We start from the raw sequence: 20946 nt of genomic DNA on the forward strand, positions 1-20946 counted from the left end.
ATGCAACGCATCCCTCCGGGCATCTGCGCTCTGGTCACTCCACAGAAGACCGTCTCATGTTATGATTCCCCTTCATCTCTTGACAGTTTTATTTATTTGAAAACAGCCGTCTCATTGTCCTGCAGCATCACTGATAGTGACAGGGGTCATTTTGAAAGACGAGGAATTAGAGGCTCGACGAGGTAAAGATCACGCACCAGGCGTATATTTTTTTTATTTAGCGTCTATACGTTCTCACCTCTGCGTCTTTCAAGAAACTCTGTAAGAGTAAACCTGCGTATAAATCACTGCTAGGCCGCGGGGGGGCCATAAATGAGTGTTATTAGAGGTGTTGTGTTTGTTTTACAGTACTGTGAGAACAACACTAACGGTGTTTTAACTCAGGGGGTCCTGACACCCTGGTGTGTCATCACGCGTAAACAGAGCCTGTTCCACGCAGGGCGCAGAAAGTAAAAACATCTGACTGCACTGCCCCGAAGCTCTGAGTCGTTTTTATCCATTAAAAAACACTGCAGCTATATTCTGCTTTGTATATTTACACATGACAGGAAAACAGGTTACACGGTTACAGGTAAAATATAATTTTTAAGTCCGGTTGATTCCTCAATTAGATTTTAATTTTATTTGATTAGGCTTTTCTTTATCTGGGCAGATATAAAGATCCCCGTCCATTTAAATCAGTTTATTTGAAAAATTAAATAGCTTCTGTGAAGCATCCGTGACCGCCTAACACATTTCACATTTAGCTATTTAATTTATAAAGTACTCTACTATTTATTAACGCCATTTATAGGGGCGAACACGGTTTGACGGTTTCACGGACATAATTGAACGTTTAGAATAAAAATTATACGAGGTTAAAATATAGTATGGAACAAAATTTGTTGTTCTGTATTAGTTTTATTATTTTCTCTATCCACAAATGCTCAGTGTAAACGTGAAAGGTTTGGGGTGAGTTAGTCTTCTCTGCGCTGAACTTCCTATTGCTCAGACAGGTGATTTTCTGCAGCCCAGAGGCGAATCTGTGACGGATCGGAGCAAACACAATCGTGGGACCGTCGGAAGCGGCGTCGCCTGCCTGGACACGGTCTAATCAAAGCGGCTCTGTCTTGGTGACAAGTGTTTCCGTACAGTCGCTCGGTGGGTCCGATGCCATCACAACACAGGGTCGGTCGTCCTGGCTGCGTTTTTAGGAGGGCGGCTCTTTGAGTTACCATAAACCACGCCCCCTCCTCCACCTCGTCCAATGGCTGCGGGGCGTCGTCCCCTGCGCAGCCCCGGTTGGATAAAACCTGGTTCAGCGTTGGCAGAACACACACACTCAACACAACAGCCCGGACACACACCGCATCACACCATCGGCGTCCCAGCATTTGGATAATACCCAGAAACCTGCTGCGAAGCGTTTTTGTCCTGAGCTCCAGCGTGGAAAAGGTAGGCCGCGGCTTCAGTCTATTCATGTAATGTGACATCTGCTTTCCCGCTGCAACCGTAGTGAACCGCAGATCTGACAGCAACGAGCCAGACGCTGAAATGATCCAGAAACACTCAGCGAGACGCGCTACACAAAAATGTATAATTGAAATCCGCTTTAACGATTCGCAGAGACATGGAATATAAACACGCGGGTTCTGTGACATGAAAATGGACCAAATGTGCTAAAAGTCTGTTCAAACACAATTTTCATTGTTATTGCGTACGATGAAAGATTTCAGGATTTTATTTTGGTCCACGGACTAAATCCAGAATAAGAGTTTATGTGTTACTGATTTGACGCATTACAGAAAAAAGATTTTAAGCAAAAACCGAACCCTAATAACGCAACCATAACTAAGAAAACACGGACAACTGAAACAAAGAAATCGTCGCTTGGAAAAAGACAATTCATGGATTAAAATATTAAAAGAAGCTAAAAGACAAATGTAAAATGTTGCATGATTTAAATATTTAAAGAATTGCGAAAATTTGTTCCTATTATACACCCGAGGACAAGTTAAACCTGTAGTTAAATTAATAAATAATTTAAACTTTGACTCTGTTGATTAAGCAGCTGTCTACTTATCAAGAGATACAGATAAAAATAAAAATCCCTTAAATTCTAATGAAGGAAAATAATTGGAAAAAATTATGAATTTGTTTACAGTTACTGCCTCAAAATCAGGCGATATTCTAACAAATGGCTCCAGCAATGACTGAAATACTTAATTTAATTTTTTTAAATTGTTTTTATTTATATCTAAAATTATTTTAGTTGTTTATATATTTTTGTATCAGTTATTTAAACCTAAAATCACATCTTACACTGAAAACAATTACACTTAAAACCAAATACATGCAATTAGATTTCATGAAAAAATGCAACATACTGTTTTTTTATCTTATTCACAACACGTTAAAATAAATCTGAAAGGAATCAAGAACTATCCATTCATATCACCTGTCAAGCACCAGACCCACTAATTCGACAGTCTTTATTATTTATTATTGGGCATTTTTAAAACGCAACACTGCAGCAGGGAACACACTGTTTAACACCAGTTCATCATTGTTTGCATAACTGTGCTTCTTTATTACTTACTTTCTTCACGTGATCATGTGGGCCTTTCAATACGGTTTTGACCTTGGTGTGAATGTAAAGCGCTCCCATCTCTGTGCCTGTGCGTTATTAACACATTACGCAGTGTTATTAGTGTTTGGTCTTGTTAGTGTGAACTTCATGGGTCTGGAAGTTCCCCTGCTTTATTACACACAGTTCACTCTGCAGCCTGGAGCAGATGGAGCCTGTAAACAAGACTCAAAACAAATGCCAGCCGTCACATTGACAACAGCTTTAAGATCCTTTAATTAACCTTTTATTTATTTTTTGGATTTCATTCATATCCGTGCTATTCATCAAAATTTAAACAGAATAAAGATTCTGTTTCTAATTGTTTTTCATGTACGAACTAATTAAATTAGATTAGTTTTAATTGTAATTTAGTTTAACCTTTTGACTCTTAAGCCCCAGTAAAAATATAGTAAAGGCTAATTCCTGTCCATCAGTTCTGTACAGCTACAAACGTTTTCCAATGACAGACTTCGGATAATATATTTCTACTTCTTAAATTTGCTAATGCTAATGATTTAAGATGATTAATGAGAGCAGTCATTCCCAATTACAAAGCAATTAATAGAGGGAATTTTATATTTAAATTTGAGTTGGCTGAAGGGAAATTAATTAAGATACAGTCACTTTCCACAAAACAGGCACATTTTGCAATATTAAAATTAAAAGGGCCTGAAGTTTTTTTTAAGGCTTTGTTGCTGTCACCTCCCTGTCTTTATAACAAACACAATCCCTCAGCCCTAGAGACCTTCATAATGTCAACCAGCTTGACTGACCCCTGTCGTCCCGCAGGGTGTGATCTGCAGCGGTCTACTCAGGAGCACACTCATGCCAGTCGAGGCCAGGCGAGGGATAAACACACTTTAACTGGGACACTGTGGAGCAGAGAGACGCGTTCAGCAGGTGAAGCAAAGACAAGCAACTCAGGGATATGTCCAGCAACAGTGGAAGAGGTAAATACCCAACACTGGATCCCACTGACCTCAGCCAAAGAAACCTCTCCTTCTCACCAACAACCAGCTAACATTGGCTTTTCCACTCGGACGTCCCTCTTTGCAGCTATTTCAGAAAGAATGCGTTGGTTACTGTGTGTCCTGTTTAGTATGCAGTACATGGATACACCGTGCTTGCCTGCAGGTTAATTATTAAAGCTCATGTGTCCATGTTTGTTATGACTACACATAGTTTGGTATCTTTGGAAACTTTGGGAGTTCAACTGGAGGTTTCCATTAAGTTGGTGATTGATAGTGACTAAAGTTTGGATAGAAAGCATGAGGGGCCCAAAGATGAATGACACATGAATAAGAAGTCTATCTATCTATCTATCTATCTATCTATCTATCTATCTATCTATCTATCTATCTATCTATCTATCTTCACAATGACTGCGTGCACGCGATGTCTGTGCGCGTGCCCGCCGGCTCGCCCCCCCCCACCCCGGGGCTGCTCCGCTTTAATATCCTGCAGGTTGATGAAGCTTGGCGGGGAGATTTTTTCCACACTCCGCTGGCAGCGTTAATAGAGGCCGCTCCCCTCCCTCGCTCGGCCTCGTCCGGCCGCTGTTTGATGTGGAAATGAAAGCTGGGAAAAGGCTGCGAGAAAGAAGCGACTCAATGGGTTAAATGAAAAGCAGCGGTGTCGCCGCGGAGTCACCAGCGCGGAGGCTGCCGGAGCTCACGTTTCACTTTATAACTTTTATTTTGGCAAATTAACTGTTGAGAGTAAAACACTGTTTTACAACATATTGAGCGTGGCTGTAAAACATACTAATATCAGATCAGACTGATAATGGCAAATTATCATGTGCGTTTAATTAAATAATTAATTCTGAATAATTAATTTATATGTATACGTGCAAATAATCTCGTTTACTTCACTTGAACTTGACCACTCTCTATATATATTAGTATGACCAAAATTATTACTTCTCAGTCAACTCCTAATGATGCCATTGTCACCACAAATGACTAAACTATAAATTAGATATAGGTATTATTAAAACAGAGTATTAGCATTTATTAACTGTTATACAATGTTTTATGTTTTAGTATGATTTTTGGTGTTTGGATGTTATAATTTTGATCGTATTTGATTTGTAGAGAGAGACAGACTGAGTAACTAAACTTCACCTTCAGTCTTTCTTCATGTCTGCACTTTAATAATGAACAGCGTCTTCACTATGACTTGAGTCTGCCAACCTCTGTTTAGGGCTGTGCAGGGTTGTTTCCTCTTACATAACCAGCCAGTTCAGGCCTTTTTGCTTTTCTAAAAGTCAAATAAAAGCTCTGACATGCTCAAGGCTGCAGAACTAAAACAATGAGCTGTTGCTAAAGCTTTGAGAGTATTTGTTGTGTTGTTTTTTCATGATCACTTGCAACATTAAATCAGTCAATTGACTGAAACCCGTTCCTCTGCTCCTGTGACTGACAGTTTGCAGCGTGTGGACGCTCACGTGGTTCCTTGACATTTATGAGTGTTCATCCCGCCTCCTCCCCCAGGTCATGGGGGTCTTAACCAACTAGGTGGAATGTTTGTTAATGGTCGCCCGCTTCCGGAGGTGATCCGGCAACGCATCGTGGACATGGCCCACCAGGGGGTCCGGCCCTGCGACATCTCCCGGCAGCTCAGAGTCAGCCACGGCTGCGTCAGCAAGATCCTGGGCCGGTGAGTCCTCACGGGAGCCGCCCACTGAATGTCCCGTTACCGCGCTTTGACCCTCGGCCCACTCATTCCTCCTCACAGCTACTACGAGACCGGCAGCATCAAGCCGGGGGTCATTGGCGGCTCCAAGCCCAAAGTGGCCACACCGAAGGTTGTGGAGAAGATCGCCGAGTACAAGAAGCAGAACCCCACCATGTTCGCCTGGGAGATCAGGGACCGGCTGCTGACGGAGGGAGTGTGTGACAGCGACACGGTGCCCAGCGTCAGCTCCATTAACAGGTGGGGAACTGCCCTGAGCCACTGCAGGGACGTGCAGGGTCCAGGCTGACATGTTCCAAAAGCAGCCACAGGTCACGCCCAGCGGTGAAAGTCTGTGTTTTCTTTCAGAATAATTCGAACAAAGGTCCAACAGCCGTTCAACCTCTCTCTGGATGGAAAATGCCTGAGTCCAGGACAAACCATGAGTAAGTCCTCCTTGTTCTGCAGCACTAATGCTGGAACAGAACCGCTGCGCAGCTCGGCCCGTCTCTAAAGTGTCGCCGTGGCTCTTTCAGTTCCCAGTTCGGCCGTGACTCCTCCCGAGTCCCCGCAGTCCGACTCCCTGGGCTCCACCTACTCCATCAACGGGCTGCTGGCCATCCAGCCCAGCGCCGAGAGCAAGAGGAGCCACGACGACAGTAAGAACCGCACGTTAGGAGCGGCCGCGCGCGCCGCCGAGCGCCCCCACTCACGCCCCCACTCACGCCCCCACTCACGCCCCGGTCCCCCTCAGGCGACCAGGAGAGCTGCCGCCACAGCGTGGACTCCCAGGGCAGCGGCGGCGGCGTCCCCAGGAAGCAGATGAGGCTGGACCACTTCTCCGTCGCCGCACAGCACCTGGACTGCGGGTTCGAGCGCCACCACTACCAGGCGGACGCCTTCGGCTCGGCCTCCGGCAGCAAGGCGGAGCAGGTAGCGTGGCGCTGGGGGCAGCGGGCTTTAAACCCATCCCTGTGGGGAAAATGAGACGTCTTTCCTACGTGTTTGGTTGGTTCCTCCGCTGTTTGTGCCAATGGCTAATCTCGGTTTGTCATCCCCAGACTTTGTACCCGCTGTCCCTCATCAGCAGCAGCCTCGACGAGGCCAAGACCAGCCTCTCGACATCCAGCTCCGCCATTGGACGGAACCTGACGCCGCACCAGACCTACACCATGGTGACGGGTGAGACCCCCGGCGTTAGACCCGGCCCAGGCTGCTTCAGTCCAACATCCTGAAGCCGCTCAGTCTCATCGCTCAGTTGGCTTTTAATTCCACTCACGCTCACCATTTTGTTTTCGCCTCCCCGCCTCCACCGCCTCCACCTCAGAGCCCCTACAGCCGCTGCCGCTCTGCCTGAAACAGGAAATGTCTCCAGAAGCCACCAGCTCCAGCTCGTCCCCGAACGTGGCGGCGTCCAACCTGCCGTTCATGGAGCTGCAGGTGCGACAGAAGCCCATGTCGGTCAGCAGCAGCGGCAGCTGCAGCGGCTCTAACCACTTCCCTAACGCCTTCAACTCATTCTCCCATCATGCTCCTGTGTACGGGCAGTTCAGCAGTCATTCTATCATCTCAGGTAACGCAGGCATCCATCTCATTCATGTTCACACCCAAAACATTTGTGTTTATGTTCTCACTTTTTATTTTTTATTTATTTCTTTATTAAATTTACTATACGTGTGTGTATTTTTCTCATGATGCTGAAGGCGTGTGTGTGCTTTCAGGGCGTGACATGGTGAGCTCCACTCTGCCAGGTTACCCACCTCACATCGCCTCCTCTGCCCAAACGGGATACTCGTCCTCCGCCATCACAGGCATGGTTGCAGGTAACAGACCCATGTCACCAGTCTGCCAAATAAAGCTCAGAGGGATTGAGTGAGTGAAAGAGGGACACAGAGAACGTGAAGGGAGGCTGAAGGAGGCAGGAAGGGAAACACGAGGCTGCGATGGAGGCTCGTAGATTAACGCGAGACAGGCTGAGTTAATGAGTAGCTTTGCCAGGGTGAACTGTGTGTGTGTGTGTGTGTGTGTGTGTGTGTGTGTGTGTGTGTGTGTGTGTGTGTGTGCGTGCGTGCGTGCGTGCGTGCGTGCGTGTGTGCACATGGGCCCAGGGGGTACGAGGAACAGGCTGGGGGTTCCACCCTGCTGACCATGCCCCCACCCACCCAGACACCTCTGACCACACATCGCCATGGGAACGAGGGGGCCCAGGAGGGAGATGCAGCGATGGGCAGAGGCGGTGTAAAGTCTGTGTATGAACAAATAGGAGTAGGTCTTTGTGATCTGTGTAAGTGTGTGTGTGTGTATGCACATGAAACGCGTGTGTCTTCATATGTGTGTGTGTGTGTGTGTGTGTGTGTGTGTGTGTACATTGAGATGCCTGCATACGACCACAGAGAGTGTGTGAGTGCGTGCGTGTGGTGTGCTGCTTTTTATTTGAAGTCTGCCCTCCGAAGCGCGAAATGAGAGGGTCTGATTTATTATTTTTCTGGTGGGCTCGCTGTGAGGAAGCGTTGATACACAATTACTGAGCGAAGGAAGGGGGGGGGGGGTGCGCGGGTGACGGCGGGTTTAGGACGGGGGGCGGGGGGGAGCTCAGGGATTCATTCCAGGCAACATAATTACCAATTAGATATTGGAATGTTTAAAAAAAAAACGAGTGAGAAAAGAAAGGAGGAGTGGCAGAAAGCAGGAAGTGTACGGTGAGAGTGGGGGGTGGAGGGGGGGGGGGTCTCTTAGAGCCGAGTGCTGGGGCGAGAGGGCGCAGGGGCCGGCTGCGTGCACGCACCACTGGGCCGAGGGATTCTGAGCCTCCGTCCACCTGCATCGCAGATTAATGGTTTACAGGCCGCACTAACTGTTGGTGAATTATGAGCTAAAGCTGAGCAGCAGCCGGCCGGCGACGGAAAAACAAGTTCCCGCTGATGTTTCGACTGTGCAGAGCTCTGCTTTAACGCAGCTCTTCTTCTTTGCCACAGCAGGTGCAGACTACACCGGTCAGACCTACAGCCATTCGCCCTACACCTCGTACAGTGAAGCGTGGAGGTTCAACTCCAGCATACTGGGTGAGACATCGGCTCAATATTGACCTTTACCATTGAAGACCAACATTCAGGAGTTCACTAGTGTCTCCATAGGCTTAAAAACTCTCCCTGAGAATTAAAGAAAAAAGTCAGTGACCCTATGATTCAAAATGGACGACTACCAGGAAGCAAACGGCCTCAGTCACATGTCGCATAATGCAGCTTTTGTCCTCTGTAAAAGTCTAACAACGAGCTCCACGTCATTTATCTATATTTACTTGACCTTGTTCTGCCCAGACAGGTTAGAAAATGATAATGAGTTGTAATAGAAATAAAAAGAGACCCGGGTTCTAAGGAGACACGCTCAGACTCTGTTCACCTCCAAACTGTCCGAGCCCTTTGGACCTCCAGCTCTGAAGGCCGCCATCTTTGTCCCCCCCCCCCCACAGGTTCGCCGTATTACTACAGCTCCGCCTCGCGCACGGCTCCACCGTCTGCAGCCGCCTACGACCACCTCTAGTCCCGCCCCCCCACCCCCCCCACCCCCCGCGCTGGGTGGACGCGGGCCGAGGCTGGAGAACTCTACATCAGCAGGCGCATCTGATTCCAGGCACCTGAGTCCAAACTGGATGTGGAGCTTCCTGCGCAGCAGTCCTTCATGGCCCGTCTTGGCCTAAACGCCTGCTTCTGTTATTTATTTGTCCTGACTGAGACCATTTTCCAGGGTAACGCTGAGTCACACACGTTTACACACTGCAGACACTGAACTCCTCCTTGGGCCTGTTTCTTCAGGCTCCAGACCTCTCTGACACTGTTTCGGCCAAAGACTTTATTTCTCACACGTCTGCGACTTGAATCCACTGATCAAGTGAGCAGAGATATGCAACATCTTTATACTATGCTTGCTTTTGTTTACAATGTTTCATTATTATTATGATTAATATTATTGTGAACCCTGTCCATTCCAGATGAATTCATTCACTGATCTCTGCTTGCTAATTAAGTTTGACATTGGATTCTACTGTAAATTCAGATTTTAAGAATTGCCCCTGTAGTGAAAATAGAGCAACACAATAAATCACACTTACAACATGCACACAAATGCCCCTCAAGGACAACTAATGTATCTGTCTAGCAATATGTACATAGTGTAAATGATGATGCACAAAGTGATGCAGTTTTACACAGAGAACAACTGATGAAGGAGGAGGCGGCAGCGGTGATTCGGCCCCTAAAACCAACAAGGCTTGAAATACATTTGTTTGCCTAAAATAAATTTAGTTTGTTGTCATGCTGATGTTCTGATGTTTGGTAAGAACTGTGACTATTTTTTCTTATACTGTCATTAATATTATTGCAGATGTAAATAATGAATTTCTAAAAAATTATTTTAATTAAAGCATGACAAATGTATTACTGCTTGTACTGTTGTATTTCTTACATTATGTAAGCCATTACATAAGCTACAGATTTTATTTTTACATTATTATATATTTTGTATTATTTACAGTGTTTTCCAACTCTTGCATGATGATTTTCAGTTGCTTGACCTGAAATGTGGCGTATTTTTTTGCAACTCTCAGCATTTTTTAAAGGACAAAAGCAATGATCCCGAAAACACGGGCATCTGTTTAATTTCTTCCTTTTTTTATTTTCTGCATCATGTAGTTTTATTTGCAATTATTTCGCTCCCGTTTCGCGTCTCATTATTGCGCTGCGTTAACGAGGCCACGGTTCGGCGCTGCCGCGGCCCACCTGGTGCCACCGCGCGCGGGGTGATGGAGCGGGCGGCCAAGTGTCGCGCGCGCTGAGCGAGACAACGTGCGCGCGTGGGCCCCTCGGAGAGACGCGCGTGTAACTATACTTAAGCCTGTGTTTATAGAAGAAATCGTACAGGATATTATATTATATCACAGCCTCTATAAAACCAATCACACAAAATAGTCTAACAGAATGAAAATACGTAAAGTAAAGTTGTTTATTACCTCTGCTTAACTAGAAAATAAAACCTGTAATATTTATACGCAGTTATAATATTTATTATACTGATATAATACATTTAAATCAATAGAAATGTTCATGAACTTGAACCTCACTCTGCCTCATTAGACCACTGCAACCTCCGCAGCAATTTCCACTTCTTAAACATCTGCACAGTTCATGACCTAACAGATCATTCGACCTAATTATTGATAATCGCGTCTGAACCCGTCTTTTGTCCGACGCCTAAGAAAACCCCGTCAGCTCCTCGGTATCAGCTCAGTGGCGGCGGATTGCGTCCGCTGACGAACACGGGCCCTGACGTTTGCTGTTTACAGTAAGCGCTCGTCCGTCTCGCTGCGTTCTCGCCTCACGCCCTCCTGGCTGTGGCCTTGTCCCGCAGCCACGTCACCGCACACACCGCATACCACGCTGCAAACTTTGAACAATAGCCGCACTCGATGCCATTGTTGTCCAAGCGGCCTGGCCCTCTCCAGACGCCGCGTTCTGCCCTGGCCTCTGCTTAGGCATGCAGAAACCCATCCACCTACACTTCTACATGAGGAGCTTTTAGGCGGCTTCGCAGTCCCCTAACAGCCGAGCAGAACGCGTTAAACATTAACCGTCTCGCTGCCGGCCGAGCGAAAGACAAAGCGCGCGCGGCGCAGCAGGACCGGCTCCTCGCTGTCTCTCTCCGGGCCTATTAGCGCGAGGGTTCCGGGCCACGGTGCTTCTGGTAATGAGCCCGGCAGCACAATACGGGCACCGGGCCGGAACAGCTGAGGGCAGACAAAGCTGGCAGGACGGGGCGACGGGGACCCACTACGTTTAGCACGGAGCCACAGGAGCGCGGCGTCTGCGCGTGAAGGAGAAGGCATGTGTCCCATTACCATTACGGGGCCCGGCCCAAAGACACAATGAGGGCCCCTTGAGGAATCGCTGCCAAAAAGGCAGCGGAGAAGTGTGTGACAATCAGCGGGATGACGGGTCAGGGTTGTCCCGCGCCAGTCATCTGGAAAGTCCCCCACTTGTCTCCGGGGCCCGCGACGGCGGCCAAAGCAGTTCGGCCCGGCGAACGCGTATTATGCAGGCTGGCAGGACGCGTCCGTCCAAATGGGCTGCGGAACCCGTCCTCGCTTTGACGTGCGCGCGCAGAAGCCCGACTGTGCGGGTTGTTTGCGCTCATTTCCTGTCAGAGCCGCTACGCGTCGTCCACTAGTAGGAAACTGATTCTGGAGTCGACGCTGCCTGTGATTTGCCTATTGCTGGAGTTGACATGCATCGTTTTACTGATATTGGCTGTTAAAAGAAGAAATGAACACCTGAGCGGACTTCAAACAGCATCTTCGAGTTTCAAGATGCTATCTGACGTCCTCCGCCTCGAACCGCGACGCACCTGGAACGAATGTGGCCGTGGAACAGAGCACAGTGGTCAAACAGAGGGTGTTTCTGTGCAGGAGGAGGAAACATAGGTGCCCTGTGTCAGACCAGACTATTAAACTCCACACAGCCCCGCAGGCAGGAAGCGACTATTGACTGCGACGCATCAAGAAAAACGCACCTTTCAAAACACACACACACACACACACTCAGAGCTATACACACACACACACAGGTGGATAAAATCTTCCAGGTATCGGGTGCTGCCCTCAGGGAACGCTGTGACCTGCCGAGACCGGAGGAGTCAAACACACAGCTGGCAAAAAAACACCATTCAACCTCACACACGTCTCAATTATACTTATTTATCCCACGCAGTGGATTAAACATTACTCAGCTGATGCACCAGATTATAGTTCACGTCTTGTGTCCGCTGCTTTTACCCATAACGAGGCTGGTATGTTTGTCCTGCATGGGTTTGTGCCTGAGGCCTGTTGTCAGAGGCAGGAGTGTGTGTGTGTGTGTGTGTGTGTGTGTGTGTGTGTGTGTGTGTGTGTGTGTGTGTGTGTGTGTGTGTGTGTGTGTGTGTGTGTGTGTGTGTGTGGAGGCCAAAAGCAGGTCATGCGTTGAAACGCCCTTAAGCAAGGCACTTGATTTAACTCTTTCAAAGAGAGGCTCCTTTGCCACAAAGGCAAGCATTCGTAAAAAAGGGTTAGTTATGATGAAATCCAAGGGCCGAGTCGCGTTGGGATGAGGTCTGATTGGCAAACAAAATGAAAATGTCTGGGTTTGAGCCGGGCCACGGGGGGAGCTACTAATGAGCTGCCAGGGAGGAAGCAACGCAGGGCCCACGTTCGTCTCCAGTGCGTCCAGTGTCCTTAAAAATCATTTAGTGCAATAAAAGAGCAACGCTGCAGCGGAAAAGGAGCGTCACACTCCACGATGTGGAAACGGGACCGGGGCGCGTTCAGCTCCGTGCAGAGGACAGCGGCGGTAAGCAGCGGCCGCTGGGTGGGAGTCAGTGGAGGAAACGAGTGGAGGAGACGAGTGGAGGAGACGAGTGGAGGAGACGAGTGGAGGAGACGAGTGGAGGAGACGAGTGGAGGAGACGAGTGGAGGAAACGAGTGGAGGAAACGAGTGGAGGAGACGAGTGGAGGAGACGAGTGGAGGAGACGAGTGGAGGAAACGAGTGGAGGAGACGAGTGGAAGGGCCCCGGAGCCACGGCGGTCGAGCTCCAAAGATGGAGCTCAGACGCGGGCGAGGGAGGAATTAAAAGAGAGAGAGATTAAAACGTAACAAATAGAGCATGAGAGGCGTCGGCGGCAGGTGGAGAACGCGCGTCAGGAGGAGCATCGAGGGCTAAAAACGCACGCTGGGGTCAACGCGAGCGTCTCCAGTACAGTTAATGGTGGTTGGCAGCGGCCGCAGGTGTTAGTGGCTCATGTTTACAGAGGGTTTCAGAGCCAGAGTGGATGTTGAGCAATGAGCAGTGGAAGAGGAGTGAAAGGAAAACAGTGTGTGTGTGTGTGTGTGTGTGTGTGTGTGTGTGTGTGTGTGTGTGTGTGTGTGTGTGTGTGTGTGTGTGTGTGTGTGCTGGACTGGCCCCTAATGATCACAACTTGAGCTCTTGCCTTTTTAATTACCCACCCAGGCCTGACTGAGCCGCACAAAGCGCAGGCAGAACAAAAAAGAAAAAAAAAAAAAAAGAGCGCAGGCGGGTTCCTCGGGAGCGACGCCCTCAGAACCCGGCGGCGAGCACGACAACGGCGCCGGCGCCGGGGTCATGGTCCGCGGGCCACGTGAGGAGAGCGTCCTCTCTCTCTCTTGGCCCAGATCGCACCAGGTTCCGGGACGGTTGGTGGATGAGCTGCTCTTCCTGTAACGCTTGGCCCCGGAGCATGTGGGTTAACGGAGGTGGCGCCGCCCTCCAGAACCCCCCGCCCCGGCCCCTGAGCCCCTCTGAAGGCGCTGCCACGGCCCCGGGGCCCCTGTCACTCACTGTGGCCCATCAGTCTCCCTCATCTGCTCAATCTGACTTTATCTCAATGACTTGTTGTGATTCCTGCGCATGAATAGAGGCCGCTTCCTCTCTGAGGACGAGATGAGCGTTATCACTTTAACCGAGCGCCGCAGTTCATCAGGGTGACGTCCGTCAGAGGAGTAAATGGAGAAGGACGAATGTTCAGCACCTGGACACAGTCTGGACGTCCAGACAGGAGGATGTGTCCGTGTGTGTGTTGTCTCTGCTCCACATTACGGTTTCCTGTTGTCACATCACATTCCCACGTCTGACTGAGAGAGAGAAAGAACCACTTGAGACAAAAGAGCAACGGCGGCATGTTGTTGTTTCAAATTCACAAGTAACTTTTTATTATTTCCTCAAAAGAGAATCCTTCATATTAACAAAATACTTAAAAGTGACATCACTGTCAACAATTAAATGATTTATATAAAATAGTGCTAAAGTGCAGTTATGAGGCTTTTAAACCGAGGGTCTTTTCTTGCTCCCTTCACCAGGACGTCAGGTGTCCGGTACTACAGCGCCCTCTTGTGGTTTACATTTAAAAGGCACATTTCCCCCCAGGTTCAACACTGCACTTTGTACTATTTGTAAGTGTTCGTAACCAAATTCATTTCAAAAATAAATTATTTGAGTCCAGACATTTTGGGTCATAGAATCACCCAGGCACCTGGGACTTGGGAATTTCCTGAGGTTTCTTTTGTAAAAGTGCCAAAGAAATAAAAACTGAGGGTTTGTTGCATGTTTATCATGTTTCTCCGCCCGGTAACTGGCTGTGTTTCCAGGCGACACCCGTTCAGGCCTCTTTGTTCCTCCGAGGGACCACGACCCTGCGCTGCGTCCGCCTCTCCGAGATGTTCCGCTTCACCTTGATGACGGCGGGCGGCGCCAGCTCCACGGCCAGCGAGGGGCTGGACAGGGACTTCTTCAGGCCGCCGCCCTCGCCGTCCGCCTCCTCCGCCGCGTCTGCACACGTGGCTCTATCGTACCGCTGCAGCTCCGCGGGGCTCGGCGCGCTGCCGGCGCCCGCGGCCGCCGTCCTCCAGGCCTCCAGCACCCGAATGTAGGCCTCATAGCGACTGATCTGCAGCACGTGGACACTGGGTCACTAACAGCCTTGTTTAAAGTCACACAATCGGCCAGACGCGGCCTCGGCTCTACCTCGTGCTGCAGGTACTCGGCTCTGACGCGCTGCTCCTCCAGCTCCTTGCCTCTGATCTTCCGGTTCTCCGGGGGGTTCTGCTGCAGGTGCAGCAAGTCGGCCTTGAAGGACTCCAGCATCCCGGCGTGCGACTGCAGCTGGCGCTCCTGTGCACGGACGGACAGACTTCGTGAGGCCGCGCGGGGCGAGGACGACTGCGGTGTGTGTGTGTGCGTGTGCGTGTGACGTACCAGGGTGTGAGCGGACCGCGAGGCCGGCAGGATCGGCCTGAAGAACTTCCTCTGGGAGCCCACGGCGGCGGGGAAGGGGGGCGAGGAGTGGAGCGCCGAGACCAGGTTGATCCGACTGATCCACGAGTTCATCTCCGCTTTGGATCTGAAGCAACAGCAACGAAAAGTGACTGTCAGACACTCGCACACACACACACACACACACACGCACACGCACACACACACACACTTACGAGGCCTGAAAGAGGAAAACCCGCCAGTCGGCCGTCTGCAGCCGGAGCACGTGCGGCTTCTTGGTGTAGTCGGCCGCCTGCTCGGCCAGAGAGTGGTGCACGCTCACCACCTCCTCGTTGACCTGCTGCTCCGCCCGGCCGTCGCTCTGGCGCACACGCAAACAGAATTCACCCATTCGTGTGGCGCCGACTCAACGTCCGCGCAACACAACCCAGAGCTGAGAGATTCTGACCTTCTGCAGGTACAGGACCATTCCACGCAGGACGCCGTAGAACGTCTTCCAGCCTCTTTTCCCCCACGGAGCTGCGGCACAAAACAACAAAGTGCATGAGAATTATGAAGAATATATAAATATATATATATATATATATATATATATATATATATATATATATATATATATATATATATATATATATATATATATATATATGGTTCCCACTCACTGCGTTTGCCGTCGATGTCGGCGTGGACCTTCCTCCTGATGAAGCCATCTTTGACCACGGAGGCGTTCTTGTCGTGGGGGACGTCCAGGAAGGGGTTGGTTTTGGAGCGCGGGCCGAGTCCGTCCACCGTGTCTTCCTCCAGCAGCATGGAGCTCTTCAGCTCGTCATCGTCACTGCAGCGGCGAAGGGGAGATCGGCGTGAGCTGCGTGTGTGTGTGTGTGTGCGTGCGTGCGTGTGTGTGTGTGTGCGTGTGTGTGCGTGCGTGTGTGTGTGTGTGTGTGTGTGTGTGTGTGTATACTTACACGGCCCACTCCAGCGGCTCGTTCTTAATGGAATTGTAAAGACTCTAAAAGGTCAAAGTGGGAGGAGGTTCTTAAAAACAACATCGTGGGAAGAATCTACGAACGGAGATGAACGGCACCGTCACCTTCAGGAGGTCCTTGCTGAAGTTTGTGCCTTCATTCATCTCATCCAGGTTGGAGACAAACTTGGAGGACGTCATGGACTTTCCTACATTCTAATAACCCACACATGTAAATATCCCAATGCAGCTATTGGAAATGACAGGGTGATCATGTTACACAGTCAATATTTCCCACCTGTCCGTGCAGGTCAGTGTTGAGAAGCATCACGGCACACGTCAAGGTCAACGCCGCGCCTGTGAGCGTGAAACACGTAGAAGCAGTCACGTGACGACCTAACGCTACGTGCAACGCTACGCAGATACTCGCTGCGAGGAGGCACCTGAGGAGGAGAAGCTGCCCGGGTTGCACTGGTGGAAGCGGCAGGCGAAGTGCTGCAGCACGCGCTCCCTCTCCTGGGTCTCGCCGATCAGAATCACCACCTTGAGGAAGGACCTGAGGAGAGGAAGCGGTCCGGTCAGCGGACGGCGCTCCGGGGCCCCGGGGCCGATGAGTGGGACTCCTACCTCAGCGCCTGGTCCAGAGTCTGCCCGCTGAAGTCGAAGAACTTCAGGTACTCCTCTCCAACAGCGCGACTGAAATGATTGCTGAACAGAGAACGGCGTGGTTTTTATATGTGTGTTAGATGTTCAGCGGCGGCGGACGCCGTAGCCGTCTGTTACTCACTCTTTGTCCACGTGCTTCACCACATCGACGCGCTGGATGTCGTCCAGGTTGAAGAGCCGCTGCGCCAGAGCGCGAGCCATCTCTCTGTCCACGTCCCCGTTCGCCAGCACCGGCGTCCGATCCGCCGGTTCGGCCCGGTCCGCTCGGCTCGGCCCGGCCTCCTCCATCCGCGCGTCCTCTGGCCCGGCTGCGTTCTGGGCTCGGCCCGGCTGCGCGCTCGCCTCCGCCGCCGTCTCCATCTGTTCCTGCTGAGCTGCGACTCCAGGTTCTTCCGCTTCAGCGGAAACTGTCCCCTCGGAGCGAACAGGCCGTTCGGTCCCGTCTACGTTCTCATCTTGAATCGACTGATCCGGACGCTGCGACGGCTCTAACTGCTCGGAGGCTCCAGAGTTCTGCTCCTCTTGATCCTCTGATGCGTTGGTCATTTGAGGCGATGGTGACTCGTGTCCCGTCTCCTCTATCAACTCAGTTTCTTTTGACAGCTCCCGTTCTACGAGTACATCTACATCTCTACACATTTCCGGGTCTCCAGTTTGACCTGTGGAACCTTCATGCGTCCGTTCTAGTACCTCCGTGTCCTCGGGTTCTGACTGCTGGCCTTCTTCCAGATGTTCCACTTGCAGCTCATCTGAGTTTACAGTTAGTCCAGTGTCAGTTTGCAATGGTTCAACAGGAACGTCTCTAAAAATAAATGAGGTTACATTAATGTTAAAGCAGAACTTATATGAAACCATTCAAAGGTTAAATACACTTCCTGTTCCCCTTTATTCCAGTCTGTAATACTCACACGTCACTAGAGCAACTGACAGTTTGTAATTCCTCGCTTTCTTCAGTACAGGATGCATTTACGTCACTCAGCTCCTCTTCTTCTTCACTCAGCTCCTCTTCTCCACGCTGCTCCTCATTCGTGTCGTCCGTCTCGACACCAGTGGCTGCAGTTGCCTCTTCTTCTGGGTTTTCCAGTGCAGCGAACAGAACACCGGGCTCCTCCTGCTCCTCTTCTACTTCACTCAGCTCCTCATCCGTTGCCTGTGCAGCAAACAGAACACCGGGCTCCTCCTGCTCCTCTTCTAGTCGAACGTCCACAAAGCCGTCGCCGTCATCTTCGGAGCCTTCGGCCTCAAGAGGATTAATGACATCAACCGTTTCCGGAGGATCTGAAGCCGAGGAGAGTTCCTCTTCCTCCTCTGAGTCCGTTCTCGGTGAGGTTTCTAGAAGGTTGAACGTAATTAAAGTCACCAAACCCCTAACACTGCACCAATACTAGAAACTAAAAGAAAAACAAAGGCATGTGGAGGCATCGCTGAGTAATACGCACCGCTTCGACTCTCTGAGGGCTCATCTGTCACTTCTACTTCCTGTCGCCTCCGCTCTTGCGCGTCCTCAGCATCACATGGCTGAAAGTTGCAACACGGGCCGTCGATGGTGAGAGAAAAAAACAAACTTGTGACTGCGAGTGGGTTCAGGATTACGTCCACTCCCACCTCCTCCCACTACAGCATCTCAAGCCCCTTTAACGGACGGGTGAAGGTCGTGTCTATACTTACTGATACGTGACACTGGTAATGACACAGGAAACCGTGTCTAATTCTGTACATGCAGGGCATTTTATGACTAACAGCAGCACCTTCCTATACGTGGCTGCTCACAGCTCCTACCTCGTATGCGCCTCCTCTCCACTCCACGTCCAGGAACAATGGGTCGAACCCAGCATCTTCCTCCCCCTCCCCCGGCGCGAAGAGCTCAGCGCTATCGCCTCCAGACGCGCGGGGTGGGGGGGGTGGGGAGTCTCCGCCGTCCGGCCCATTGGCCGAGGGGCCGTCAGTCACCAGGGGAGGCGTCGCTCCCGAGGAACCGGGCATGTCCCACTGCACCGTGGCGAAGGAGAGAGAGGCGCCGGTGCGGAGCGTGGGCGAGAGAGGCCACGCCACGTGCTCCCACGGCGCCGCCTCGTTAGGAGCCTCCCGCCCGGCGCCGGGGGGGGGGTTCGGCTGATCTGTCCCGTGTGACTGCTTTATCTGCATCTCCGTCTCCCCCCAAACAATGGTCTCGTGGTCACCATTGACGCACTGGCTCTGCACCGGGGTCCCGGCGTCTGCCTCCGGCTGCCGAGGGGCTGCAGAGCAGCGCAGCCTTTCCTCCTCCATCGGCGTCGCTTTCAGTCAGTTCCGTCGTTGAGGTCTCTGCGGTTTTCCGCTGGAAGCGTCGCTACAAGATGTCCGCCTCTGCCCTGTGAAGGGTGTCCATGTTGTAGCGACGCACGAACGCGACACCCTGATGCATGTTCACAGATCTGCAACAAAAACAGCATCATAGTTCAGAAACACTGAACCTACACCAGCATCGCTCTTAGTTTAAGCTTGAAAACCACAGTGTTGCATGAAGTTTTAGCAGAAAGGTCACGCTTAAAACGCTCCCAGAGTTATGTTTAAATTACACAATGTCACAAACAGAAAACCCAACGTGTCATCACGGCCCTGAATACACAAACATACCCACCATCCTCACCACTGTTCCTGTTTAGAAGCGAGAATTGCCAGTTGGGTTTCATCCCCTTCTCTGTTCATCTACTTCCTGACCACTGCCGCAGCAAATCATTCAAGTAAAACACAGAGAAGTGAATAGTGGGGATTAAGACGAGAGGCCGAGGGTGGGGCGTTGTGTCTGGTTGCTACTTTAACTGTCTGCGTCCCGTGTTTATCATTTTATCGCCACGCCGCACCGCGATCCCGGCTCATGGATAAAAGCGCGTCAGTAAAGACTCTGAGCTCCCAACACAGCAAAAGGCCAGCAGCAGAGCCTCCACACACGGAACAGCAGCCGAGCAGAGGGTGTGGAAACCCCCCCCCATCGAAGCGCTGCCAGCGTTAACACACTTCAGTTCTCCACAGACTCATCTCCGCAGACGCTCGCTGCAGCAACTCTTGCCTTCATTAGCCCGTTCGCGTCACCCAACCAACATCCGGGACAGACCGTGGCCACATTTCCTGTGTGGGTGCTTGCTTCTCAGTTCCTGTCAGGGTGCAGCAGGGTGCTATGGTGCATTCATAAAGACTAGCAAGAAGTATCATCGGCGCATTCGTTCAACCCTCAACGGTTTTGCATCTGGAGCGTGTGCAGTTGTAATCTGCCTTAGCTGATTATGGAGAGAAATATTTGACCATCATGTGACTCTTGGGTTTCACATGATAACACTGCCAGTCCTCTCATTGTGATGTTATCTTTGGCAGCACCACAGACAATAAAAAGCCGTAGAGATTGTTTAATAAAAAAGGATCAGGATTAACAAAAAAAATGCGTTCACCCAAAAGTGCCGTTACTGAGACAAACTGCAGCTTGCTGCAAGTGTTCCAGGAAAAGTTACTTATAATACAAAGGGGAAGTTTATACAGAGTGTCAACGTGCTGACAGAATGGGAAACAAATAAAAGCAGAAGTAACAACTGTAGAACATCAAGTCAGACTGGACTACAGAAAGAGAAACAGTCGGGGGCTGATGTGAAAGTCGGTAACAGACCTGAGTATGTGTGTTATACCATATAGAATAATGAAATAGTTGAATTTATTCTTACCAGGAAACATTTACTGCTTACAAATAAGTCTTATTATGAGGAATCCATTATAGTAATAGAGAGATGGAACACTTACCCCTCCAGGATCTTTAAAGCATCATCATATGATCCGCCCGTGAGTGAGGTTTTTAGTCTTGTGGGAGGGTAAGACACCACTGTGTTATACTAAGCTTTGCCTTCACAGACACAGCCAGGAGCACTCACGCACATAAGTATACAAATAGCCCTCAGTGAGTCAGTCTGAACCTGCTGCGCACAACAAACAAGCCTCACATCCGCTCCCTTTCAGCCCAGCAGCCTTTAAGACTGTGGTGTCGCATGAAAATGCTTGCAAGTCACAAGCCCTTCTCTGCTCCGGCTCCGGCTCCCTCTTCTTCGGGTTTCCTGTCCATGATTGAATCACGATAGCGCGACGCGCTCCCCTCTGCCCCGTTTTCCCCCTCTGCAGATAGGGCAGAAAAAAAAGAAGGGGGCCAAAAGTTAGACGCGCCAAAGCATGACAGCGCTGCTCAGCAGAAAACAACGAGG

At 50.2% G+C, this 20946-nt stretch overlaps 2 protein-coding genes across 4 annotated transcripts; one reads left to right on the forward strand and one right to left on the reverse strand.

Moving 5' to 3' along the window:
* The first annotated feature begins 1296 nt into the window (after positions 1-1296).
* pax8 (paired box 8) lies at positions 1297-9717 on the forward strand. Of its 3 annotated transcripts, none has more exons than XM_029169948.3 (12): positions 1297-1434; positions 3398-3558; positions 5104-5269; positions 5348-5545; positions 5654-5730; positions 5821-5943; positions 6039-6217; positions 6346-6466; positions 6612-6857; positions 7006-7107; positions 8260-8346; positions 8754-9717. In XM_029169948.3, the coding sequence occupies exons 2-12, from the start codon at positions 3537-3539 to the stop codon at positions 8822-8824; spliced, it is 1392 nt and encodes a 463-aa protein (XP_029025781.1). In that variant the 5' UTR covers positions 1297-1434; positions 3398-3536; the 3' UTR covers positions 8825-9717. The 3 variants fall into 3 exon arrangements, with proteins under 3 accessions (XP_029025781.1, XP_029025782.1, XP_029025783.1); XM_029169949.3 differs by having other exon boundaries at positions 5128-5269; XM_029169950.3 differs by lacking the exon at positions 6612-6857.
* A 4289-nt stretch (positions 9718-14006) lies between these two features.
* Positions 14007-20847, reverse strand: LOC114866662 (PH and SEC7 domain-containing protein 1). The gene is made up of 16 exons (XM_029168685.3): positions 20495-20847; positions 18506-19140; positions 18166-18244; positions 17635-18058; positions 16848-17528; positions 16688-16768; positions 16504-16616; positions 16359-16417; positions 16187-16276; positions 16062-16105; positions 15759-15931; positions 15545-15615; positions 15312-15457; positions 15079-15223; positions 14848-14994; positions 14007-14770 (listed from the first exon to the last, which is right to left on the reverse strand). The coding sequence occupies exons 2-16, from the start codon at positions 18992-18994 to the stop codon at positions 14483-14485; spliced, it is 3030 nt and encodes a 1009-aa protein (XP_029024518.1). The 5' UTR covers positions 18995-19140; positions 20495-20847; the 3' UTR covers positions 14007-14482.
* Positions 20848-20946: the final 99 nt, after the last annotated feature.

Source organism: Betta splendens, chromosome 12, assembly GCF_900634795.4.
Source record: "Betta splendens chromosome 12, fBetSpl5.4, whole genome shotgun sequence".
NCBI lineage: Eukaryota > Metazoa > Chordata > Actinopteri > Anabantiformes > Osphronemidae > Betta > Betta splendens.

Bases quoted from the DNA above. Each gene is read 5' to 3' on its own strand.
- LOC114866662 (XM_029168685.3), bottom strand. From the start codon at position 18,994: ATGGAGGAGGAAAGGCTGCGCTGCTCTGCAGCCCCTCGGCAGCCGGAG. The intron at 16,769-16,847 runs GTGAGTAACAGA...TTCTCTGTTCAG, and splicing joins GTGAAGCACGTGGACAAAGA to CAATCATTTCAGTCGCGCTG. The intron at 16,106-16,186 runs GTGACGGTGCCG...TTGACCTTTTAG, and splicing joins TCAGCAAGGACCTCCTGAAG to AGTCTTTACAATTCCATTAA.
- pax8 (XM_029169948.3), top strand. From the start codon at position 3,537: ATGTCCAGCAACAGTGGAAGAG. The intron at 6,218-6,345 runs GTAGCGTGGCGC...TGTCATCCCCAG, and splicing joins CCGGCAGCAAGGCGGAGCAG to ACTTTGTACCCGCTGTCCCT. The intron at 7,108-8,259 runs GTAACAGACCCA...TCTTTGCCACAG, and splicing joins CATCACAGGCATGGTTGCAG to CAGGTGCAGACTACACCGGT.